Raw genomic sequence first — 27,874 nt, 5'->3', positions numbered from 1 at the left:
ATGTGGTTGAGTGGGGAAAAGGAAGCGACAGGCTAGGGCCAAAATTCGTCACTGGCCAACTATCTCTGCATGCAGGAACGGCAGTCTTAAGTCTAGGTTATGGGAAATGTTTTAGCTGCAAATAAGCCGGCTAGAATGATGTTTGCCCCATTAAGAAGTTCTGTTATCAGTCTAGAAGTTTCCCATTGGTTAAAACTGGACCACCAGAAAGGTCTGCGGTAAAACGTGTTGACCTGGAGGAACAGAACAGGGAAAAGAAGGCCGCGTAACAATGACCGAGAGCAAAAGTCCTTCTCCAGTGTTTGCCCTGCTGCTACCAGAAGTATAAAGATGTGTAGAAGAGCGGGAGCAAGTGAAGGTTGTGCTTGGAAATTCTGAAAGCTTCACAGGATTGTAGCTTCTGTGCTGCGCTGCTGCTGAACGACAGGGGAGGATCATTATGTAAACCCCTTTCCTCACTTTTATTGGTGAGCAGAAACATGGCAATTATCTGTGCTGTGCCCGAGTGTGGGACACGGGCAGTCCTCAGATGCTGAAAGATGCTATAATTCAGATCGTACCTGTTTTCTTGCAGCGCAAGCTTTGAAATGCCACACGTGCAACTTGGCGGACAGCAACAGCAAATGCATGACAGAGACCACGTGTCCATCAGCAGACACCCACTGTCTGACTGCCGTGGGAACTGCATCAGTCGGTAAGTTTTAGCACTGGCACGGTGCTGAAGAGACTGAACCTGCTCTGTTTAGATGGGCGGGGGGAATGGTCTAGAGCTTGGCAGCTACGATTTAATGCAAAATAATGTAGTCCTGTATTTAGGCTGTAAAAAAATCCAAGGGAGTAATACAGTAAAAGGGATGAAATTCTTCTAAGCAGGAAAGAAGAGCGGGATCTGGGAGTGATGGTATCTGATTACCTTAGGGTCACCCAACAGGTAGCTAAGGTGATGGAAAAACCAGAAAGCTGCTTGGCTGCATAGGGAGAGGAGTGGTCAGCAGAAAAAGGGAGGTGATATTGCCCCTGTATAGATCCCGGGTGAGACCTCATTGGGAATACTGAGTACAATTCTGGAGACCGCACCTTCAAAAGGATATAAACAGGATGGAGTCGGGCCAGAGGGAGGCTACTAAAATGAACCCATATGGTTTAGAATGAAGACCACTGACCAGTGGTCTTCATTCTAAACCATATGGGGAGAGACTTAAAGATCTAAACATGTGCACCCTAGAGGAAAGGCAAGATAGGGAAGATATGATAGAGACATTCAAATATCTCAAAGGTTTCCATGCACAGGAAGTGAAATTCCTTGATGGAACAGAGGCTCTAGAATGAGGGGGTCATGGGATGAGGGTGAAAGGGAGTAGACTCAGTGTAATCTAAGGAAATATTTCATTATATAGAGGGTGGTAGAGACAAGAACGATATCTGAATTCAAAAAAGCATGGAATAATCATAGGCGATGCTGAAAGACTGGTAGAGAATGGGATATGCAGCCTCAAAAAATTTGTTTCAGATCATTGGTTTATTTCGTGGGTATCCTAGTTTGTTTCAATAGCTTTGGAATGAAAAAATATTGTTTTTTTCATTCCATTCACTTTCCATTTTACATTAAAGTCTGAAGGGGAAGGCCCTATTCACTTCAAAGTAAAAGAAAAATGGAGACGTAGGCCTACATCCAATGCTGGGGCCTGACCTGAGGTCTGGTCATGGTTGCCAATGCTCAGGCCTAGGACTGAGGCCTAGGCCTGAGTCCAAGTCACCAAGGCCCAGGCCTATGGCCTAGACCTAGGCCCAGGCCCAACACCGTTGCATGGCCAAGGCCAGGTCCCAGACACCAAGGCACAAGGCCTAGATCCAGGTCTGACACTGGGGTCAGCCAAGGTTGGGTTCCAGTCACCAAGCCCTAGGCCTGATGCTGGGGCCCAGATAAGGCTGTATCCCAATCACTTAGGCTTGGGTCTGAGGGTCTGAGGCTGAGTCCTGTTTTCTGAGGCCCAGGCCTACTCTAGGCCAATGCCCAAGGGCCTAAGGTTGGAGGCCTAGGAGTAGGCCTTGCATCCTCTTCTTTCTTGATCTGTTGACATAAAATGACGTCCTCTTCCTGAAGGATGCACCACAGTGATGTTACTGCGGTAGCCTCCTCCCCCCGTATGAATACAAAAACATCTGAAATCTTTGGAGTGTTTTCATTCAAGGCTAATTTTTGGTTTGCACAATTCATATGAACTGAAAAATAGCCTCATTTGTTTTGTTTTTGTATTTTGTTTGAAAGAAAGCTACATCCCTAATAGAGGTTGTGAAGCTGAGTAGTTGATGTGGATGGGTAGACTAGAGGGACTATATGGTCTTTTTCTGCTGTCACATTTTCATGTTTCTATATTTGTTAAACCTAAGGTTCTGCTCCGCTTCTGCCAGCAAATTGCTAGCCCAACTCGTTATTTGCCTTCTTTCAGCTGATGCTTCACTGGTTTCTATTCACTTTTCTTTATGGGGAGGAGACCTTTCCTGGGTGGTAAAGTCTCTGTAACTCTGATTCCACTCCTGGTGACTCCTCCCTTTCCTGCTTCGACTACTGCTGCCTGGCTTTTCCGGCTTCATTAGGCCCAGGAGGGTGTGGCCCTTACAATCTTTTCTTCTCTCAGGTAGCTCGATTTTAAGTTGTGGACTTTAGGGGAAAGGGCAGGACGGGTACACGGGAAACAAAAATTACAGTGCAAAACTCGTAAAATAACATTAACTGAATCAGTGGCAGACCTCGAGTGCCGCAAGCTGGACCGATCTCAGGATATGCACAGTAAATATACATGAAATGCATTTGCATGCACTTTCCCTCTCTCTTGTATGCAAATACCCTTCATGCATATTCATTGCGGATATGCTGAAAATCTGATCAGTCTATGGGTCCTTCTGGTAGCAATCTGGCTATGCCATAGCCTGCAGTAGCATTAGGGCCTTCTCGCTTCTTCCCCTGCCTCTGTTCGAGACGGATTGAAAGGAAGATTCTTTGCAAGACTGCAGCCTCCCAAGGGAGGAGTATCCAGCAGGCAGAAAGAGCTGATAATGCCCGCATCTGTGATTCCGATGAGACCCCATCTGGAATGCTGGCGACCACACCGGCAAAAGGATAGAAACCAAGGAGAGTCGTTCCAGAGGGCACCTACTAAACCAGCCTTCATCATGGAGCGTACGGGGTCAGACTTAAAGATCTAGACACTTATTCCCTGGGGAGATAGGAGAGAGACATTTAAATACCTTCAATGCCCTTCAATGCAAGAAGGCTTTAGAAGGAGGGGGTCACGAGATGAGGGTGAAAGGGGGCGGACGAAGGAGCAATCTCAGGACATATTTCTATACCGAAAGGATGGCGGATGCGTTGAACATCTTCCCTATGGAGGTGGTGGTGAGGGGGACTGCAACACTGAGGGAGAGGAAAGGACTATAAAGCTGAGCAGGAGATGTGGGTTGGGTCGATGGTCTTTATCTGCCACCGTGTCCTACGTTTCCATTCGTTACTTCAGAAGGAGAATGACTTACGTACTTACTGTTTTTCTTCTGTGACTCACAAGTGGGCCCAGCCTACAGGTTGACAATCTCTTCCGAGAAAGGACTTCAATGTAACATTATCATCGCTTTGTTTTTTTTCTTTTTTTGTTTGATTTTAGGCTCCATTACTGCTACTGTTATCACTAAAGAATGCGCTGCAGCGTGTACTGCGGGAGCTCACACTTACGGTGGAATCACCGGTACCGTTTCCTGCTGCGAGAGCGACCTCTGCAACGTCAGCGGAGCAACGGGCGTGAAACTCAGCTCCCTGGCCCTGCTGGTGCCGGCGGGTTTCGTCCTCTCCCTGCTGCGGGCTGCACTCTGACCACGTGTGAGGGAGCAGAGGGACGGATTGACACCCCTCCCCCCCCCACCACCACCACCCAGGCTTCCACGCCTTCTGCTCCTGGGGGGGTGATAAACTTCTGCTGACTCAGGTCCCACAGATATTCAGACATGAGGAGTTTCTTTAATCTTCTTCAGGGCAACAATCTCTGATCGCCTCTTCCTGTGTAACTTTAGCTGCTTGCATCTAGCTTGGATGTATAATATCAGGTGCTTTTTATAATCATGTCTCAGTCGCTCCTGATCTGTTCCTTATCATTGTAAAGCACATCAAGTTATAAAACAGAAATAAAAAATATCCTATGACAATCCTTCTAAATGTAAAGTGCAGCTTGTGTGGTCAAGGTTTAGCAGCTTTCAGCACTTATCACATTGCAAAGTTAACTCTGTGTTTAGACAGTTAAATTTAGATTTCCCTTTTTTCCCTGTAATGTTTATTAATCGCTCAGCTTTTCCAAGACTGGTATCACTGATTCTTATAGCCACTGCTTTAAAAGCCTGCACAGCCAACCTCCCGTGTCCTCACAGGGCTAGCTGGGGCATTCTGACCCTGGGGGGTGGAAACTGGACTTCAGGACGTTTTGGGACTGGACAATCGGTCACCCTTCAGACAGGAGGTGGTCTTACAGCAAAAATAAACTTTACTGAAATTCAACTTCTTCAGGTGTGTAATGATCTGGCCCCAAACACATAGGAGATGAATCCCTATCTTCATGCTACACGTGCACATAGGAGATGAATCCCTATCTTCAGGTTGTACATGCACATAGGAGATGAATCCCTATCTTCAGGTTTTACATGCACATAGGAGATGAATTCCTATCTTCATGCTATACGTGCACATAGGAGATGAATCCCTATCTTCAGGTTTTACATGCACATAGGAGATTAATTCCTATCTTCATGCTATACATGCACATAGGAGATAATCCCTATCTTCATGTTGTACATGCACATAGGAGATGAATCCCTATCTTCATGCTATACATGCACATAGGAGATAATCCCTATCTTCATGTTGTACATGCACATAGGAGATGAATCCCTATCTTCATGCTATACATGCATATAGGAGATGAATCCCTAACTTCATGCTACACGTGCACATAGGAGATGAATCCCTATCTTCAGGTTGTACATACACATAGGAGATGAATCCCTATCTTCATGCTATACATGCACATAGGAGATGAATCCCTATCTTCAGGTTGTACATGCACATAGGAGATGAATCCTTATCTTCATGCTATACATGCACATAGGAGATGAATCCCAATCTTCATGTTGTACATGCACATAGGAGATGAATCCCTATCTTCATGCTATACATGCACATACGAGATGAATCCCTATCTTCATGCTGTACATGCACATAGGAGATAATCCCTATCTTCATGTTGTACATGCACATGGGAGATGATCCCTATCTCCGTGCTGTACATGCACATAGGAAATGAATCCCTGTCTTCATGCTATACATGCACATAGGAGATAATCCCTATATTCGTGTTGTACATGCACATAGGAGATGAATCTCTGTCTTCATGCTATACATGCACATAGGAGATAATCCCTATCTTCATGCTATACATGCACATAGGAGATAATCCCTACCTTCATTTTGTACATGCACATGGGAGATGAATCCCTATCTTCGTGCTATACCTGCACATAGGAGATGAATCCCTATCTTCATGCTATACTTGCACATGGGAGATGATCCCTATCTCCGTGCTGTACATGCACATAGGAAATGAATCCCTGTCTTCATGCTATACATGCACATAGGAGATAATCCCTATATTCGTGTTGTACATGCACATAGGAGATGAATCTCTGTCTTCATGCTATACATGCACATAGGAGATAATCCCTATCTTCATGCTATACGTGCACATAGGAGATAATCCCTACCTTCATTTTGTACATGCACATTGGAGATGAATCCCTATCTTCGTGCTATACCTGCACATAGGAGATGAATCCCTATCTTCATGCTATACATGCACATAGGAGATGAATCCCTATCTTCATGTAGTACATGCACATAGGAGATGAATCCCTGTCTTCATGCTATACATGCACATAGGAGATAATCCCTACCTTCATTTTGGACATGCACATGGGAGATGAATCCCTATCTTCGTGCTATACCTGCACATAGGAGATGAATCCCTATCTTCATGCTATACATGCACATAGGAGATGAATCCCTATCTTCATGTAGTACATGCACATAGGAGATGAATCCCTGTCTTCATGCTATACATGCACATAGGAGATAATCCCTACCTTCATTTTGGACATGCACGTGGGAGATGAATCCCTATCTTCGTGCTATACCTGCACATAGGAGCTGAATCCCTATCTTCCTGCTATACGTGCACCAGCAAGCTCTCTTGGGAACCCCTTTAGTGTCTCTGACTCAGGTTCTCTTACTGAATGGGCTTTAAGGGTTCCTTTGCTTTCTGGGACATCGCCTTGGTATCTCTGTTTCCTAGTAGCACCTTATAGGTGCACTCTCCTTTCTTATCGCCTGGAATCATGCCTCAGCGGCATTGGGCATTGGAAAAATCAGGGAGAAAGCGCCTTTTACTCCAAAACTTTCAATGGGCTGCTGTAAGGTTTCCAGTTGGATTACGAGCAAACCAAACCAAACAAAAAAAAAATAAAAAATACAAGACTCTCTCTCTCCAGCATTAACACGGGATTCTTTTGTAGCAGGAACAGAAGTTTTAAGGGTGAGAGCGGTCATCGGATCTTGGGAAACCACCACACTTTCAGATCTCAGGACTTGGACTCACCACCAAGGACCAACCGTTTCCACAGCTTCTTCCCTTAGGCTGTAGTCTCAAAAAAAAAAAAAAAAATAAATCCAGAAACGTGAGAGAGCTGACCAAATCTTTCCACTGTGCTTGTAGCCGCTCTCAGGGCCCAGCATGGGTCTAACAGTGCCATTGCAATTCACGTGCAGGGGCAGGGACGTAGAGAACGGCTGGACTCATTCCACTTCCGACAACTGGCTTCTTCCTGCTTCCAGAGCACTCGAGGGGTCTCGGCCCTCACTGCTGGAATGAGCCACGGTGCCAGCCCTCCCACGGGGTGGTTTTAGCCAATGGGTCACATCATCTAACTACACTTAGCAATACCATATGCCCTGTGTAAGAGGGACACGCTGCTTAGTAAGGACTCCAGTGGCACATATATTCTAAAGAGAACTGGTTAGCTTTAAGGTTATCTAGGCTAAGTTTCCCTAAAAATTCCTGTCCACATTCAGAATGCAGCCAGGTAACTTTAAAAAAAACCAAAACGCCTCATCCCCCCACCCCTCCTCAAAAAATAAGTGAAAAAAATACTATGGGTGCATAGCGCCTGATCCCCCCCCCCTCCTAATCTCGCCAACAGAATTAAAAGAATTTGCAGGTTACAGTGGCCCAAGGAGCCTTCCCCCTCCCCTATGAGAAATCCCACGCAAGCTCCTGGTCTCTCCTACTCCCCACCCACCACCGTCCTCCTCACCCAACCACAACCCCCTACCGCCACCCTGGAATTCCCCAAACCCCCGAGAGCAGCACATAGCCCAGGTTCTGGGTGGGGTTAGGAGAGGGCCCCAGAGCGCACATGGGATTCTTCATATCGGGGGGGACCACTATGGCCTGCAACATTTAATTCTTTTGGGGGATTGGTTGGGGGAGATCAGGCACTTTGCGCAGAAGGATTTATTCTCCCCTAACTGTCTATATTCTGAATATAGCCCGTTAAGGTTCAGGTTATCCTGGAACATGCATCTTGGATAACTTTAGGACAGCTCCGAGGCAGCCCTGTACTTATTTGGATAACTTAAGCCAGATAATGATGAATATCAATGTTTTCCAGCTGACTTATCTGGATAAGTCTGGTCTGCCCTGGAAAGGCTCTGGCAACACCTCCGAGCTACCTGGATGGATTTTACCCAACCAATCACTTAAGCCAGATAACTTGGGGTCGCTCAGACCAGCGGGAAATTTAAGCCCCTGGGTGTTTCTGGCTAAACCGTTTAGAGACCATATTATGTATAAAGGGTATATAAGAAACTTTTAAGTAAAGCTAAATAAATAAATCCCGACCTAGCTGGAGAAACCCCTTTTAAATATGGACTTCGTAATTCTTAACTGAAAGTCACATCTTCACAAAACCAAATATAAGCAATAACCGGAGAAAGAAAAAATGTTGGAAGAGCTGGCTTTGGCCAGAGCGGGCGGTGGGGAGTGGATCTGATGGCTCCTGCCGCTCTGCTACAGACTGGGGTTGCAGGGCCTACTGACGTGCCGCTGCGGGTCTGACAGAAGGGGCCACGCTGGACAGAGAACGAAAGGTGCTCAGAGTGATTTACCAACAGGACGTGCTAGGGAGGTCAAGTTTCTAGATGTAATAAATGACTGCTTTATGGAGCAGATGGGCCGGGAGCTGATGAAAGGGGGGAGCCATTTTAGACCTTCAGACACGAGATGTAATGGCGGTGGAGCTGTTCTCCAACCATGATCAGAGTGCAATCGCGTTTGACTTTAATGACTGGAGGAAGGACAGGAAGTCAATCTACAGCTCCAGCATTCAACTTTCAAAAGGGAGGCTTTGATAAAAATGAGGAAAACAGACAAAAAAAACCCCCCAACACCCCCTGAAAGATGCAGCTGCAAGGGTTCAAAGGTGAATTTTAAAAGCTTGATGCGCGCGTTAATTAGGGATGCGCGAATGTGTCGGGCTCGTGCACGCCGAGCAGGTTTTAAGTAAATGCCGCTGCACGTACGTCTCGGAAGGTTTCTAGAAGGGGCAGGGTGTGGGGGTAAATACGTCCACGATTTGGCACGCACCGAGGCCCCCCCGTCATGTGACTTTACGTCTGCTGTGGATAAATAGGCAGATCTGTGGGGTTTTAAGGGTCGGGGATAACTGGGAGGAATGAAGGCTATTAAACGAGGGGGGCTTGGGTGACCTCTCTCTTAACTGGGCGAACTGGGGGACGAACTGGTAAAAAAATGGAAATGGCGTCCATCACCCCCCGATCCAATATGGGGATTGGCGCGTCCAAAATGCACGTCCAAACGTCCGCGTAGCTAACAGCGCCCATCACGGGGAAATCCACGTAGATGAGGCTGTTAGCTAACCCCCCGCGATCCAATAACATTTCCGCGCAGCCAATGCGCCCTTGCAGCGTGGCAAGGGGCTGGCGTAAAAGTCTGCCACGCTCAAGGGTGCATTGAAAACAAAGAAAAATCCTGCTTGCTGAGATCCCTCCTAATAGCTTCGTAGCAATGCTCTGTAGGAGGAACTACATAAAGCAGAATTTATTTTAAAAAAAAATGTGGACGTCCAATACACACACACACACAAGATAAACGGTCCAGGCTGTGTATCTTGTGCGTGTACATGCCGGTAGCGGGCGAAAACGGAAGCTCGTAGATTGAGCGTCCGTTTTCCCAACCAGCTTGACAGCCGCCTCTCCCGTGCGCCCGATGCCGAGCAGCCGCTGGGGACGCACATTTGTCCCTAGCGCCTCCTTTTCGGCGCCACCCCTCGTTTGAATACTGGATCGGGAGCCCGGGAGAGGTGGCTGAGCGCCCGTTTTCTGCGCACATTTAATTGCATCAGCCCCATAACGTGGCCTCTGTCTGGGTTCACGAGCCCGGGGCTGTTCAGTAACGTGGACCTTTCCAGCGATGAGAGGTGCGGGTAGCTGGGGGTTGAGGCGGTGATGTGTGATGGCCGCCTTCCCCCCAAAGGAGATGGGTTTAAGGCAGTATATATTATAAAGCTGCTTCTCACGAGGCACCATGGAGGAGAGAAGGGGGAACCTAAAGGGAGAGCAGAAGGCGCTTCCTGGATTTGTGGGAGATGTCTGAAGAAGTCAAGAAGTCCAAGATGAAGCTGACCTCCAGCTTCATCTTGGGGGTGGGTGGGGGGAGTTTACAGTAACATAGAGATTAGTTGTTGTTTTTGATCTTCAGAGAGATAGCCGTGTTAGTCTGGTGTAGCAAAGATGACACGAGGTGGATGGCACCTTATAGACCACAACCAATTGGTTAGTCTGTAGATGTCAGTTTTTGGGTACTTGCCAGGTTCTTGTGGCCTGGATTGGCCACTGTTGGAAACAGGAAGCTGGGCTTGATGGACCCTTGGTCTGACCCAGTATGGCATTTTCTTATGTTCTTATGTCACCCGCCTCTTGTCACCGCTGCTTTCTCTATAACTCCTTCTTGATATTGATTTGAATCCTGAGGTAAAAGACTGTAACACACACACTGAAAATGAGGGAGCCGTAACCAAATCTGCAGGAGAAGATGGCAGTGGCTGAGGCTGTGTACTCTAGGAGGCAATTAATAGGCTTTCCGAAGCAAAAGTCTTTTATCAGCCAACAGGAAATCCTGCAGAGGCTCAGGCTGCAGGGCAAGCTTGCCAAGGAGAAACCCAAATATTGGAAGCAAACGTCACTGGTGGAGGTAGTCAAGAAAGCTTCAAGCGAATGGGCACGGCAGTCCACTGTAAACCCTGAGCCCCAGCAGTCACCGCTGACCAGCCTGACCCTCCGGCGACCAGCTTCGAAGATCGCTCACATTCCCTGACGCAGCCCCAAAACAGATGGACACCGAGACGGCTGCGCTGCGGATTATCTGCAGGCTGACTCCGGGACCTGCTCCGACCAGCTGTCTGATAGCCAGAAACCACTTGCAGGAAAACAGGCTCTTTCCGAGGAATTGTCAATGCCCCCCACCGCCCGTGAAGTTTCCCCTTCAAATATTTCTTTCCCGGCAGGCGATGCGGGTACACGAGGTCCCTGCGTAGTTTGCCGGTGCTGAGAATCCCACTGGAAAGGGCGGCCCCCATCCCCCCCCGTGATCTTCTTTCCATGTCTGTTGTATCATAGATAGTAACGCGGTTCCGACACTCGGAGCCAGAGCATCCCAGACCCAGACGCTTACGAGGTGCATTTCAACATAGGCTTGGACAAACTCCGTGCATCACCAGGGTTCAGTCCCAGGGTCTGGGCTTTTCCGGCTCTGCCCACTTGCCAGCTTCCCCAGTCACAAAACCAAAGACCGCACACTTAGGGGCTGATACAATATTAAATGCGGAAAGCGGGCGCTGGCGTTTCAGCGCCCGCTTTCTTAATATTTGCATGGTGCCCGCAAGGGGGGGGCCCCATGCAATAAACAAATTAGGAGGTCGCGCTAGCAAGGAGGCGCTAGGGTCGCTTGCGCGACCTTAGCGCCTCCTTGCTAGTGCGACCCCACGGTTACTGGCGATCTGCCGGTTATGAACACCGACTCCGATCTTCAAAGCGGCCGGCAGAGGGTTTTTTTCCCCCTTTTTTTTAACTTTTAAAAAAGTACAGAAAAGCATTTTTTTTCTGCTTTTCTGTACTTTTTTTCGATGCGCTCCAGGCAGGCATTAATAGCTGAGCAATAAATGTGCATCTGAGACGCACGTTTATTTTTTGCATTGGAGTGAATGAGTAACAGCGTCATTCGCGTGCATTTGCAGGTGCATTTGCAGGTGCATTTGCAGGTGCATTTGCAGGTGATGGGCCCATTTAATGCAATGGGGGCTTAGCGCCCATTTAACAAGCGTCGGACGCTTGTTAAATGGGCGCTAAGCCCCCATTGCATTAGGGGGTGAATTAGCGCCTGTTTAACCCGCAGTCAGACGCGGTTTGCACTGTATTGCATCATCCCCTTAGGTATTGAATTGTTACTATACAGAGCCCTTGCCCTCACATCCGGTGACATGCAGCATTCCAAACAGAAGGATGTCATCTGCAGTGCGTATCACTCTTGGCAGTCCTAAATTCCTGCCTTGGTTTCATGTGGAATCCCCTCAGATGCTGGGCTGGTGCTCACTGGCTTTCACAACCATCTGTAGCACCCAGAAGGTGTTGCAAAACCGGTGAGGCTACTGGATGGGTTCATCAACGTGCCAAAGTCCATTCTTCACATCACCAGCCATGGACATCCTGGCCCTCGACAGGATGGGTAAGATATCCTCAGTTGTCAGGGCGGTGGGTTGCAAACTCTGCTCCATGGATCACTGCAGGCTTTCTCTCTGAGGCGCACACTCACTGGAGCGCCTTCTCTACCAGACATCATCAGCCATAGACGCAACGGTGGTGCTGCAAACGCTGTTTTATTGACAACCTCTGATAAAAGCTCCTCTCAAGCCGGGGCCTCTTTCAACGGTGATCTCAGGTTCCCAGAGTCCCTGATAGCAGTTCCTGGTGCCCATGATAAACGAGTCCCCCAACCCGCGTGACATCGCACGCTTTGACGGCAACTTTTTCAAACGGGCGGGCAGCCGCACACGCGCGTATGTATGTCGGCGCGTGCCCAGGGACGCAGCCGTTTTATAAGACGCTTGCACAGGCTCGTGCATGTTATAAAATAAGCTGGGCACCCAGTTTTAAACTCGTGCGTGCCCAGCCGCGTAGGGTCAGGTTTCAGCCGACTTTGGGCGGCTGGGTGAGCACGCCATGACCAGTTTCAACCGGTTCGTCCACCAGTTTTACCCAGGCCAGAGCGAGATCCTCCAAAATCTGCCCGCCCACCCAGTTAACCCAGATCCCTCCAACTCTTCTGCGATGCCTGGAAATGCTTTTGTTTAGACGTCCACCTCGTTATTAGCAGAGGTGACGTTAGGTGGCACTGGACCTTGGCGCACGACCAGCCGGGTAAGTAATTACACGCACATCGCTTGACCACGCCCCCAAAATGCCCACGCCCTGCCCGGGCCACGCCCACTCAGCGCCCCGCTTTTGAATCTGAGTGAGGTATTCGTGCAGCTGGGGCGGCTTTTAAAATTCGGCCAGCATGCATAAGCCTTACTGGTGCGCACATCCCCTAATCGATGTGTGCGCCGGGCTTTTAAAATTCACCTTTTTAGTTCCGGCCACCGTGCTACAGTCACAGACCCCCTTGTTTATCGTGTGGTGCCCGTTAAACAGTTGCGCTATACACACTGATTGTTTCTCTGTTTCTTTTTTTTTTTAAAAGACGGCGGTAGGGGTTTAGGGACTCCTATTATCCAAAAATATCCACTCTCCAGAACAAGCTGCGTCCAAACCATTTTGGATAAAAGGTGCTCTCCTGTGCCCCTTTGCCGGGCAGAAGATTGGGGATTCTCCTGACACATGAAGCACCCAAATAAGGCAGACAATGTTCCGGAGCTTTGTCAGGATTCACCTCCTACGGAGGGAGCTACGGGTTTTCCCCGGCGGCATTTCTGCGAACGTGATAGGAAAGACAATTTCCAGAGCCGCTTCCCTGGGGTGAACGGCAACTTACCCCGGGCGGTCTGGAGTTTGCCTTCCCTCATCCCAGCTAAAATCTGCACGAGGTTTCAAGGCACGCGTCCTTTAGCAAGATGGCGGGGAGAAGGTTCGGGGGGGGTTGGAAAACAGCGTACAGAGGTCGTAGGTTCACCTCTAGACGTGTGTGTTTATCAGTAAAAAAAAAAAAAAAAAACGCCTGTGGAGAAAGGACGCGCACAGTTCAGAGAAAACGCGTTACTTATTGGTGTCCATTATTATGGACCATTGCAGCGTGCATCGCCTTCAGCTCTTGGGTTCCCTGCTCAATAAGGGGTAGATTTGAAAAGGCTGTGCGTACGAGTTTTAAAATCGGGGGTCGGTGCGTGCAAAGGGGTGCACAATTGTGCGCCGAGCCGCACTGCCTTGCCCCGTTCCCTACCCCTCCACCCCACCTTCCCTTCCCCTACCTCCCCCGCCCTTTCCCCCCCCCTACCTTTTTCTTTTTATTCCAAAACTTACTTCAGCCCTGGGGGCTGAAGTGAGTTTCGAACGCCGGCCGACTGCCGGCGCGCGATCCCCGACACATCGGCAAATGGCCGCCGTGACCGGATGCCTCTGACCCCACCCCAGGACCGCCCCGCCCACACTCCGCCCCCTTCCCGCCCCTTTAGTAAAGCTCCGGGACTTACACGCGTCCCGGGGCTTTGCGCGCGTCACCGGGCCTTGTGAAAATAGGCCCGGCGCGCGCGTAACCCTTTGAAAATCCGGCCCTAAGTGTACACGAGTAAATAAATAAATAAACTGACAGGACTCCTAGAACATAACGCATGGCTGCAGAGTACCCGGGGACTCTGCAGCCAGGCAGTGAAAGAAATACTTGTGTAAATTTGTCCAGAAAATGTTTAAGACATGCACAACCACTCAGGCCCTCGCTGGCTTGTACAGAAATACACTCGGCCAGTTTTTTGCCAGCAGGTAACACTGAAGGATTTGTTCAAAGGTTTTTCGGAGACGGGGGGTGGTCCACATGGGATTGGAAAAGGGCAGATGATGTCTATTTTCATAAAAAATGGTAACAGAGAGGCGTTTGGAAACCACAGTGGTGGGGAAAATGAATGGGTTCACCGCCAGAGGCGTTGCTAGGTACTTAAAAGATCCGGGTCATGGCTCCCATAAGCCCTTCTTTTCCCTCCCTCGGAGATTGTGATAATTAATTCAGTGATGATCAGCAGCTTCCCCTCCCCCCCCCCAAGAACAATCCTATAAAAATGCATAATTTGGACATCGCTCAAATGATCTCTGTCCTGTATACAGCTGTCTCTAGACAGAAGAACCTTCTAAGTGACAGGGAACGACCTGGTGAGTTTCAGCCATCTAGGAAAACTACCGCTGCAATTATTCAAGAGCATCAATCAGTAAAAATTCTTCTAGATGGGAGTGGGACAGACCTCAAGGTCTACAATAACCTGCCTTCACAGAAACTCCCCCAATAAAGGTTGCAGAGCAGAACGAGGCCCTTCCCCTTGCCACGCACTACAAAAAAAAAAAAATCTTCAAATTCTGGAGCCACCTCAGTAACAGCAATACAAACTCCATCCACTGCCAAAACATTGTGTAATAATGCAAAATCCTGCACAAATGTTCTTGGCAGCTAATAGAAACCTGACACGCCATAATACCATAACTGCCAGACTCCAACAGTAAGAACCCTACCTATGAAAAGGCCACAGTGCAAATGTTACACCAAGTCTTAAAACACATTAAGAGAACAGAGCAAGTCAAACTGCTATAGATCCCAAAGCTAGCAAAATGCCTCACCTCAATCACACATGCACAATACAGAGACTCACCAAACGCAGAATAAAGAGACCATAAATTAGAAATACAAGCATGCAGGCAAAAATAGAACTGGAAACTGCAAGAAGCAACAATGAAAAATAGAAACATCACCATCCCTCAAAAACCATCAAACAGTACAATCAAGATATATAAAACATCAATCATAATAGTAAATCCATACTAAGAAAATGAAGACATATTTCAAAATAACATCCCAAAATTAAAAGCTCATAAAATGTTTTCACAATTTACCAACTAATAAAATATTTCAAAACATCAGACACTCAAATTTAAGAGAGACTTTACTATCCAAGACTATGTAGGATCCTCTCTGGGATAATCAGCCCAGGGGTTACCCATAAAATCTTAGTCTTAGGTTTTGACTAAACGTCCGCAGCCATTGTGATGCAGGAGGAGTTCTAGAGGAGTAAGCCTGCGCTCCACAAGGGCTGAGGATGTGAGTGCCTCTCCTTGCACAGGGCACATGGAAGGGTATTATCCCTCCACGGAAGTGCTAAGAGTGGCTTTTCTCTCAACAGAGAGGTGCATGGAGGAGAGTTCCTGGCCAGGGAAGGTGGTTGGGGGCCAGGTTTTGGGTCCTCGTAATTTTCAAGAAGGAAACTGACTCAGGGAGTCCAGAGAGTAGATGTCTGGGAGGATTTCATGGTCAAGAGAAGTCTGAAGGAAGAGAGAGTTCACGCATTGGGGCCGATGCATTTAATGAGCATGGAAAGCGGGCGCTCAGAGTTGAGCGCGCGCGCCCAGGCACCTCACCTGGGTGTGTGATTCGATATTTAAATGAGGGGGTCGCGTTGCCAAGGAAGCGCTAGGGACAAATGTGCGCCCCCTAGTGCCTCCTTGGCAGCGGGCGCCCAGGAGAGGTGGCTGTCAGCAGGTTAGGGAAATGGGCGCTCAATTTTGCGAGCGTCCCTTTTCCTAACCGGTGCACAGCCACGGGTAAGGAAAACGAACGCTCATTAATTGAGTGTCTGTTTCCTAACCTGACCGCAGGTACTTTTTTTGGTTCCTCCAACTTAATATTGCCACAATATTAAGTCAGAGGATATACAGAAAAGCAGTATTTTTTTCTGCTTTTCTGTACACTTTTTTTTGGGCTGGGCTGCTCAGAAATTAACATCTGCTCTGGGCAGGCGTTAATTTCTAAGCATAAAAATGTGAAGGTCGGGTGCACTTTTTTTTTTTTTACATCTGGGGAGAATAACAAATAGCCTCATTAACATGCATTTGCATGTGATAAGCGCTATTAGTTGTGTGGGGGTTGGATACCCGTTTTGGATGCACTAATCCCTCTATAGCATAAAGGGCTGAGGACGCATGTTCAAAATGTGCATCCGACCACGGGTTAAACGCGCGCATGTTATAAAATCGGCGTGTCCGTCTGCGTGTGCTGGGAACCGCGTGCCCATGGACACATGTGGGTCTTAAAATAGACCCCACAATATCTAAACAAACATACACATTACTCCATAATGACAAATATGTAACAAAAAAAACCCACTACTACATTCCTAATGTGTCCCACTGTTGTAATCCCAGAGTTCCTAAGATCTAAACTGCACTTCCTTCTTCTTCAGACACACCCCATGAGGAGTCAACCAGAAGCTCCCCAGAGATGGAGAGAAACTACCTTCAGAGCAGGTGCCTGGGTGGAACCCAAGAGAGGAGGGTTCACGAACAGGGATTGTAACTTTAAAGCAAGCTCACGGGTGCCCATACACCTGCATATGGGCAAGTGAGTTGGCATACAAATAAATCATGCCTACAGTTGCTATAGTCGCTATAGCCAGGGTGGAGAAGGGTGAAAGGATGAAGATCAGATGGAGAAGGGAGTTGAGAGGGGGGATAAATTTATGTAATTTGTATTATGGATAATAGGGTAACTTAGTAATATTATGAATGGATGGGGTATTACGATTATATTGTAAAATGATTTAGTTTAATTACTCATGGTAATGTAAGATGTACTGGGATATGTTTTATATGTGGGTATTATTTGAGTGTTGCTACTGCAACTCAATTGTATGTAAACCGCCTTGAAATGAACTTGAAAGTCGGTATATAAAGATGTATTAATAAATAAATAAATAAATAAATAAATAAATTTAAAATACGGCGACCGCGCGAAAATGTGCTCCTAATTCTGAGCCATTACTCAACGAGCTAACGTACTTCGTATATCTTTCATAGGACTTTGTTGGCTTTAACGCTAGCAGGTAAGCGGATTATAAAACATGCTTGCATGAAGGACATCCCCAGTTTAACCAATTAGCCTACCAGTTTGCCTAGTCTATCTCGAGGTCATTCGGACCTCTCTACTTCTTCATCCTGCAGTCTCCCAGTTCACCCAGACCTCTTGTCCTATCATCTCAGGCCTCAAAAGAAATTTCTGAAGACTTTACACCTCATCAGAAGCAATAGATATATGTGACTGACAAGCCACTGCGCACTGCAGCCACTGGAATTCAAATACGGATTTATGTGCGTAACTTTTGGACCTGCCCCGGAACACCCTGTCATACATACCCCTGATATGCTCTAACTCCGCCTCTTTTACTTTTACTCAAGCCCACGTATATACGTGCATGATTTGTGGCTTTTGAAAGCGTTGCTCGCATTAAAAGGCCCATATGCGCGAGTATCTGGGCCACCTGTGAGCAACGCTCGTCAAGACGCTGAAAAAATAACCAACAGGGTGAGGCGGCCAGCATAAGAACACCTAGGCTGTGCTGTGACCATGTCCCCTGGGGGTTTTGGGGACATTCCACTCAAAACCAATGACATCTAAAATGTTTACAGTATAACACCATCTGTAGCAGGTGGGTGTCAAGGGATATACAACAATATAAATACAACTTTGAAGTACTTCCTTGGAACTATTTTTTCTGATGACATCATTGGAGCAGTAATATTACTGTAAAAGAAAAGTTTCTGTCAATTGAGAATTGTGAGAGAGAGACAGCTAGTGATAGCAACATTTGTAATAATGTTGTCACCAGACTCTGCCTTGGAGACAGAAATAGTGTTAAAACACTTTAGAGAATTGAAGGGATAATTAGGATTTCACAGGTATGAGTTTTATAAGTGTGAATGTGAGTATTTAAAGTTTTAAGATCCTTAAAGTAGGAAAAAGATAAGAAACAGGATAGTTAAAAGTAAACAGTAGCTACACCACACGCAGAGGAAGTGTTTTTACAGCTTAGCAGATGTGTGAAAGTCTGTTTACAAGTCTGATAAGCAGAGTACACATAAGCTAAGTATTATTCCATTACCTCAGCATCTATAAAGTCAATGTGTAATTTTAAATCTGAAGAGATTAGATCCAAGAGAATTAAATTTCTCTAAAGTTAAGAGCGACTAAAACTTCTGATGTATAAGATATTCCTTAAAGCATGTCATGCAAAGGTTAATGCAAGCCTAGAACATATTAATTAGTGGCTGGAGAAAGCTGAGTCAAAAGTCTTAACTTTGGAGCAGTGTCTTCTGGAACATTAGGAAATCTGACGTCAGAGCATCTACAACATTCTATAGGAGAAAGAGAGAGAATTTTGTATTTCAAATTCTTAGAGCAGAAAAGTGTAACACAGCTTATTCAACTACATCCTGTTTCGAACACAATAAAATCCTCCAAGACTTCACTTTTGAATACTGAAAGTGGGATGAGTGAGTGAGTGCAGCACAAAAAAAAAAAAAAAAAAGTAAAAAACTGTTTCTTTGACACCTTAGGGACTTTCAAATATTTTTTTTTAATTCAGATTAGTCAGAGGCTCGGGGGCCAATAATGAAAGTCAGCTGGATAAAACGTACTGACTAACTTAAATGGGATATTCAGCGGTGTGGCAACGCTGCTGAATATACCTGGATAAGTATTAAACTTATCCGGCTAACTTTAGAGCTACCATGGGGCACGTCTAACTTCTATGGTTAACCTAACCAAATAAGTATGAATACGCCAGATAAGTTTGACTTATCCAGCTAAACAGCCTTTGAATACGGGCCCCTTAGTTTCAGACATGTAGGGAACTCCTAGAAGTGGGAAGATACTGGATACCAAAGTAGACAGGCTTCCTTTGGTTGGTTACTTAAAGCACAGTATATAAAATCATTCCCATCCAAACAGCAATACCTGAGAGAGGACAGCGCACTCGGAGGACTCTGAAACTGGGAAGGACCAATACTCCTCGGCCGCTCAATCCGTGCTCACAGGGACGGAGCTTTCAGATGGGCATTATGTGGGCGCACATTGGCGCGTGTACATCCGCCAGCGCCCGGGGACATGGCCGTTTTAATAACTTGCGTGCATATGTACGCACGTGTTATAAAACAGCCTGGCCGTGTGCGCCGAATTTTAAGGGGGCACGCAAATCCCGCTTCTGTTGCATAAGTTGGATTTTAAAAGGGGTGGCGCCAACGTCATTACCAGTTCACCCTTTAACAGCTATGTCCTCCAGACCTCCTGTTTTGATAGCCTGTACTCTCCCCAGTTTCCCCAGACCTTTTAAATCACTAAAAAATGGCTTGAACCTTTTTCTTTTATAACTTACACATCATCCGTAGCAGAAGCAAAGTTACGTGGCAGGAGACCTTGGCGTGCACGTCTCTTGGCCAGGTTCTGGCATTCCCGTGCCCTGCCCAACCATTGCCCATGCCCTGCCCCTTTTACAAAAGTTTTGAGACGTGTAGGCTACAGCATTTACACGCGTATCTGGGCGCCTTTTAAAATACGGTCGACGCGTGCCAGCCCGACTTATTCACGCTTCCTCTATGTGCACTGGACTTTTAAAATTCATCTTTTACGGCGATCCCAAGCCATGAGTACTATGGTCTGTGAGAACATATGGATACTGTCACAGTATGGGGTCGTGTGAACCATCAGAACAGAGACTGTCCACAAACACTTCACCGAGACAATTAATTAAAAGAGGTGGCTTAAATACTTTGATTCCAGGGAGGTGAGACTGTTCACCCGACCCCATACTGTGCCAATATCCATATGTTCTTACCGACCATAGTACTCGTTGTCCTGCACCTTGAGTTCAATACGCTTTTGACCGCACGCAGCCCCTGAGGCAGCCCCAGTGCAAGGGGCGAAACTCGGCCAGAGTCGGGCTTATTTTAATATCACGTCTCTATAGAATAAAGATTTTGATCGGGCATCTACTTTACTTTGTTGCCCTCCCTAGCTAGGCAGAAGGACACACAGAAAAAGAGTCAGAGGTCTGAAAGAAATATAATTCACAAACACAAGGACAGGCTATCACAGGCGAGAAACTTAAACGCAGAAATACAGACATACAGGCCGATACAGTAGCCTGTCTGTTAGCACAGGTTTGGATGCGCGTTTTCGACGAGCTAGCTTTACCCCTTATACAGTAAGGGGTAATAGCGCGTCGAAAACACGCGTCCAACCCCCCTGAAACTAATAGCGCCCGCAACATGCAAATGCAAGTTGATGGCCCTATTGGTTATTCCCGCGTGATACAGAGAGCAAAATGTGCAGCCAAGCCACACATTTTACTTTCAGAAATTAACGCCTGCCCAAAGGCTGGCATTAATTTCTGCCGGCGCCGGGGAAGTGCACAGAAAAGCAGTAAAAACTGCTTTTCTGTGCACCCTCCAACTTAATATCATGGCGATATTAAGTGGGAGGCCCCAAAACTAAAAAAAAGTAAAAATTTAAAAAAAAAATTAAACATTGCGCCTGCGGCGTCGGAAGACGGACACTCAATTATGCTGGCGTCCGTTTTCCGAACCCGTGGCTGTCAGCAGGTTTCAGAACTGACGCCAGCAAAATTGAGTGTCGGCTGTCAAACCCGCTGACAGCCGCCCGCTCCTTTTACCGCGGGCCCTCATTTGCATAGGCCACCCTCCTGAATCGCGCGCCCAGGAGACTGGCCTGCGCGTGCGTTTTCTGTATCGGCCTGATAGAGAGAGAGAGAGAAACAAAAAGAGACCTAAAGAAAGAACAAATTAACATCAGATACTAAGAGAAGAACAGAAACAAAGGCAACAACATATACTCACTCATCTTTGGTTATTTCTCCTGGTAAAAATCAGTAGCATCTATAACAGAAACTGTGTAAAACTAATCACATTCCTTTCAACAATACAATATCAGTGTAACATAACATCTTTGAAATAACATCAGTGACAAATAAAAGTAAATTATGCTTATACAATAGTTTTTTCATGTAGAACTGGTTTTAAGTAAAAGTACACAACTTAAAGAGAAGACCAGCACTTATTAGTTTTTTTTTTTAAATTATTTGCATTTAAATTTAGCTTGTTTCATTTAACTCATCGCCAGCCTACAGTCATTTATAAACAAAAATACATTTGAAATTTGGAAATTTCTACAATCATTTATTCTGATTTGATTTTAACCCCATGCCTTACCTCTTTACCTTTTCTATTATTGGAACCTCCTACTCTTGCATGCAACATCCAACATCCAGGGACTCAAGTCATCCAGGGACTCAAACCCCTAAAACGCAAAGTCAGCCACCAACAATAGGAGGGTCTCTGCCCACAGGAGGGGCAGGTTAGACCAGAGGATGCTCAAACCAGTCCTTGGGGGCCCCCAAGCCAGCTGGGTTTTCAGGATATCTCTAATGAAAATGCATGAACCACATAGCAAATAAAACTAAAGAAGGATACCACAGACTCCTAACCCTAAGACACCTGAAACCATTTCTCAACCCCTACGATTTCAGAACTGTACTTCAACTTCTTAATCTTCTCCACCTTCGACTATTGCAACTCCTTACTAATTGGAATACCTTTTTCATCCCTCAAACCACTCCAAATACTGCAGAACTCAGCCGCCAGAGTCCTAACTGGAACAAAAAGAAGTGAACACATAACACCAATATTGACCTCCCTATTACTGCACGTATTGCATACAAATCAATGACCATAATCCACAAAATTCTAAACAATGATCATCAAGGTCTTAACACCCTAAACATAATCCCTCAAAATCCTCCAAGAAACTTACACTCTAATAACTCAGGTTACCTAAACATTCCCCCTATCAAAGATGCGCATCTGGCAACCACAAGAGAAAGAGCCTTTTCAATTGCCTCACCTAATCTTTGGAATACCCTACTTAAATTCCTGAGAACCCAACACGACCTAAAAATATTCAAAAAGGACCTAAAAACACTAATGTTCCGCAAATTCTACACTGACCCTCAGACGTCTGATCATTCCAACTCTCAACTGAACTCTCAGTTATAAACTTCTTAATACATTCTCTTCACCCTGAACTGCATACCCTCCTCATCCAACCTAATAATGCTCTCTGGACTTGATATGCTTATTTCTGATATTGTTCACATTGTTTTTTTACTGTTGCACAACTGCTAAGAAAAATGTATATTTTTGTACACCATTATGATGGCTCTACCGAATGACGGTATATAAAACTCTACAAATAAATAAATACATAAATAAATATTTGCATGCACTACCTCCTATTGGAGTAATTTTCAAAGGAGTTACGAGTGTAAATGTGACACACTATCATAGCAATTTTCAAAAGACCACTTACTCGAGTAAAACCCAGTTTTGAGTAAATGCTTTTTAAAATCAGGCCCTCAGTATGCAAATATTTCTCAGGCATATTCATTAGGCTTGTCCTGAACACCCAATTGGCTGGCAGGGCCCCCGAGGACCAGTTTGTGCACCCCACTTCTATCTCCAGTTTGTACATTGAACAGTCATTTATGTCATCTAAAAAACATTGGCCTAATCAATACTAGGGTAATTGAAATCGCCCATTACTATTGTGCTGCCAGTTTTATTTGCCTTTCTAGCTTCTGCTAGCATGCTTCATCTTCACTGTTAGACACTAACTTTGTCACACGTGGAATTTCTATCCATGAAAGTTCCTCAGTGCATTTTGTTTCCTGCAGCATTTCTATCCTGCTTGACTCTGTGCATCCTTTTTCCGCAGATAAGCAGGCTGAATTAGCCATGTTTTCTGGGAGCAACCCCTGGCGGCCCGCAGCAGGAACTTCTCCTAGCAGCAATAGAGTTTTGCTGCTGCACGCCTGCATGGTGCCTTCCCGCGTGGTCAGTGGTCTCCTCTCAGTTTTCACCTTTCCCTCACAGCGATTGGGTTCTTCTCCTCCTAGGAATCTCCTCTTTTCCCACTCTCCTCACTAATTGTGACCCCCCCCCCCCACCAACAGCACTTTTCAGTGCTAGCATGGCTCCAAAAGCCCCGGGTTTAAATTTTGCCAATGTGGCAAAATTATGTCCGTGTACCAATGAGACTCTCTTAAATTTATATAGTGTGGAGACAGCAGACTATAAATCTCTCAAAAAATTCTGTACAACCACATATTCAATACCCTAATATTTAAACACCTCAAGTGAGAAAAAATATTTTTCCAAGTACCAGACCTCATACAACGGCATAATAAGTAATGCTAATTTAGCATATATTGAGTCTGCCAACGTATATAATCATAGGTCTTTGATAAACGAATTTTTCTTTTTGTTTTTTTTGCTTCCGTGAAAACAATATTCTAAATCATGTGAGTAAAATAGTCACTTAAATAAACACAACTATTTTCTGTTCATTTAGTCGTATTTGACCAGCACTTAGCTTAGTTATAGTGGTGAAGAAACGCCATATTTCTTCATGGGAGGCTAGTGTGGAAAAAGCCCGACACTGGATCCGTGTTTCGGCGCGTGCCTTCGTCGGGGGCCGAATTAGCTGTTAATATAAAAAATGTGCATCAATAAAACTATTGTACCAAAAATTGTAAATACTTATCACTTGTAGTGGGAATTCAGCAACACGAACATGATATTGGAGCGGCTGGGGATGACGGCGTCTGCCGATGTTACGTTTCTTCCACCCAAAGTGAATGAAAACGCGCCCTTATTTTAAACCAATGCGTAACCAATCATCTTGTGCTACGTAAATGATGACGTAAGAGAATATGTGTAGGCATTTAAACCAAAGAAAACCATTCCACCGAAAGATTGAGACCTCCATCTCAGATCCACAAACTGATGTTGTTTTGAAAGGCAGTGTGCAACAATTGGAGCCTGTAATTTTCCAGTTTGTAAACAGCTTTTGTGTTCAATGAGTCTTGTACGTATTGAACGTTTCGTCCGACCAACATAAAATAGATCACAAGGACATTTGATAATATATATCACATGTGAAGACTGACAATTCGAATGGGTTCTACAAAAAGAGCATTTGTGACATGGCCAATGACCAATAGGTAAATCAGATGTATCAGTGTTAGCAGGCAAATAAAATGAGTGTGTTAGAATCTCTCTTAAATTCCTGCCACGACTGTATGAAATTATCGGCAATTCAGAAAAAATATTATAGGTCTGTAAGACATGCCAATATTGTCGTATAATAGATGCTATTACAGCAGATTTTGATGAATAGCGTATAGTACTTCATGAATAGCGTATAGTACGTGTTGCTGAATTCCCACTTACGTCATCATTTACGTAGCACAAGATGATTGGTTACGCATTGGTTTAAAAAAAGGGCGCGTTTTCATTCACTTTGGGTGGAAGAAACGTAACATCGGCAGACGCCGTCATCCCCAGCCGCTCCAATATCATGTTCGTGTTGCTGAATTCCCACTACAAGTGATAAGTATTTACAATTTTTGGTACAATAGTTTTATTGATGCACATTTTTTATATTAACAGCTATTTCGGCCCCCGACGAAGGCATGCGCCGAAACACGGATCCAGTGTCGGGCTTTTTCCACACTAGCCTCCCATGAAGAAATATTTCTTCACCACTATAACTAAGCTAAGTGCTGGTCAAATACGACTAAATGAACAGAAAATAGTTGTGTTTATTTAAGTGACTATTTTACTCACATGATTTAGAATATTGTTTTCACGGAAGCAAAAAAACCAAAAAGAAAAATTCGTTTATCAAAGACCTATGATTATATACGTTGGCAGACTCAATATATGCTAAATTAGCATTACTTATTATGCCGTTGTATGAGGTCTGGTACTTGGAAAAATATTTTTTCTCACTTGAGGTGTTTAAATATTAGGGTATTGAATATGTGGTTGTACAGAATTTTTTGAGAAAATTATGTCCGTGACAGACACAATTATTGTTACTTATGTCTAAGGCCCGACCACGACATGGCGACCTGTTGGGACTGTGGGAGGATGTCCCCCAGGGCCCAGCGGCAAAGGGCTGCAAAGATCGCCCATCTGAAAGAGGGGGACCATGAGCATCGGGGTTTTACACCCCGCAGAGATCAGCCCACTCTTCTCCGGCCAGGGAGCCCAAAAGGACCAAGGAAGCAACTCTCCATCAAAATGAAGAACTTGGAGGGTAGAGGTAAGGCCATGGAAATCCCACAGAGACGGCCCCAAAAGGAACTGACCTCAGTCTTGGCCCAGACCCCGGCTGTGTCATCGGCGCCATAGGGTCAACCGCTGGGGCATGGAGGGGGCGTGCCGGACCAGGCTCGAGAAGCGATGCGCTGTGCGTCAGCCGATGCACATTCCCGCTTGACGCATTTCAAGTAGAGCTCTGATGTCTCAGCACTCCCGGCGCCAGTATCTGCGCCAATGCACCCGATGCCCCGCAGAGCATCAGGTGAACCACCGACATATACAAAGCATTTAACTGTGAAACAAGGGAACACAAAGGACAAGACATGCTACCTTGAGCATTGTTCATCAAAACCCAAAAACAGTCGCCTAGAGATTCTGCCACAAGGAGTCCCGGGTGCTTGGACCCCCCCCCGATGCCTTCCTTCCGGGAGACAGAATCTCCACATTTCAAACCCTGGCCAAAACCCTGAGATGTTTTTAACGCAAGCTACTGCGCATCAAGTCTTAACACTGCTGGGTTTCATGGCGGCAGCCACATATGTGATACCTCACACCGACCTCCACGTGCGTTGTCTTCAATGGGGCTTAAAGTCCCAGTAGTCCCAGCGTTTTCACTCAATGTCATGCAAGGTAACACTAACCCGCTCGATGGCAAGGGATGTGGATTGGTGGCTGCAAGTGGAAAATTTGCACTCTGGTGCCCCCTTTCGACTTCCTTTTCATTAAGTCATCCTGACTACAGATGCATCCATGATTGGGGATTGGGGAGCCCATGTAATGCATCTGAAAACACAAGGGCTATGGTCGACTGCGAAGCGGAGGTTTCAAATCAATCTCTTAGAACTCCAAGGTATTCGCTATGCCATCCGTACCTTCTCCCGGCTTCTTGCACACAAATCAGTCATGATATACATGGACAACCAGGTAACCATGTATTACCTAAACAAAGAAGGTGGGTCTGGTTCCAGGACTTTGCCCAGGGAATCCATACTACTACTGGAATGGGCACTAGCACACTAGATAAAGCTTAAAGCCACTTATCTCCCCGGCATACGGAACTCAGAGGCAGACAAGCTCAGCCCTCTGTTACATCCCCACAAGTGGGAGTTAAACAGGGATGTAGCTTCCTACATCTTTTGCTAGTGAGGGACACCTCTAGTGGATTTCTTTGCCACAGAACACAATGCAAAGGTGCCACAGTTCTGCTCCCTCTACCCGAGCAACAAAAGAATTGCCCAAGATGCCTTCCTGATAACTTGGTTGGAAAGTCTTCTCTACACATTTCCTCCAATTCCACTGATAAGATGGATAGTACAGAAATACATAGCAGACAACACGAATCTCATCCTCATTGCCCCAGCGTGGCTCAGACAGCCGAGGTATGTTTACCTAGTTCACCTCTCCATATGATCGCTGATTTCCCTTAGGAACAGAGTCGGCCTCCTAATTCAGGAAGGGTAAACACTGATACATCCTATGCAAGACTCCCTTCACCTGATGGCGAGGAGATTGAGAGGGAAGTATTAGACCATCTTCCCATTGTTCACAAAATTCAAGATATTCTAATCTCAGCACACAAACCTCCATGAGGAAAAAATATGTGGCAAAATGGTCCCAATACCGCCGCTGGTGTATAATGGCATCCTTGGACCCCTTCCGTTCCTCACTGGAGCAGTTACTTAAATACCTCCACTTATTTTTTCAATCTCGTCTGGCTATCTCGTCCATTTGGGTACACCTCAGTGCCATAGCAGCGTACCATTCATTCATCCAGGGCATTTCCATCTCCATGCATCCCTTGATATCTCACTTCATGAGAGGCGCCCTACGGCTCAGACCCTCTGTTGCACCCCCCTCCATTTCTTGGGACTTGAACGTAGTCCTCGAAGCACTAATGCTTTCCCCCTTTGAGCCTCTGGGGAATGCTGAGTTGACGTTTCTCACATGGAAGATGCTGTTTCTCGTTGCCATCATGTCAGATCGACAGGTAGACGAATTGCAAGTGCTGGTGCATTATTCCCCCTTTCTTCAATTCTTTCACGACAAAGTAACCCTATGGACACATCCGTCCTTTGTTCCCAAGACAGTTTCAAGCTTCCACCTCAACCAGATAATCACCCTACCAACCTTTTTTCCCAAGCCTCATGTCTCAGAAAGAGAAACATTATTGCATATGCTGGATTGCAAGAGAGCCCTGGCTTACTACAAACAAAGGACTCATTCCCCTCACAGGCCTTCACAGCTTTTTCTCACCTACAACCCGTATGCCCCAGGTCTTACAGTGTCTAAACTCACACTAGCCAGCTGGTTGACCCAATGCATCCACTTCTGCTATGAGAGTCGATCAGAAATTTTGTCCTCGAAAGTAAAGGTTTATTTATTTATTTATTTATTTAACATTTTTCTATACCGGCATTCGTAGGACACATCACGTCGGTTTACAAGTAACTGAGAAAGGAAATTACAAAAAACGGGGAAGGGGGCTAACTGGATAATATATAAAAG

General features: G+C 45.9%; 1 protein-coding gene across 2 annotated transcripts in view; it reads left to right on the top strand.

Moving 5' to 3' along the window:
* Window positions 1–4,199, top strand: part of LOC115085773 (lymphocyte antigen 6E-like) — a 73,860-nt gene extending 69,661 nt beyond the window's left edge. For both annotated transcript variants that reach the window (XM_029592163.1, XM_029592164.1), the window contains 2 exons: window positions 575–694; window positions 3,660–4,199. In XM_029592163.1, coding sequence (XP_029448023.1) covers window positions 575–694; window positions 3,660–3,865 — 326 coding nt within the window. In that variant the 3' untranslated portion in view covers window positions 3,866–4,199. The remainder of the gene's footprint in view (window positions 1–574; window positions 695–3,659) is intronic.
* The last annotated feature ends 23,675 nt before the right edge of the window (window positions 4,200–27,874 follow it).

This window comes from Rhinatrema bivittatum, chromosome 2 (genome assembly GCF_901001135.1).
Source record: "Rhinatrema bivittatum chromosome 2, aRhiBiv1.1, whole genome shotgun sequence".
Classification (NCBI taxonomy): domain Eukaryota; kingdom Metazoa; phylum Chordata; class Amphibia; order Gymnophiona; family Rhinatrematidae; genus Rhinatrema; species Rhinatrema bivittatum.
Note: the sequence above shows the minus strand (reverse complement) of the source record. Positions and strands in the feature narration are given on the sequence as shown.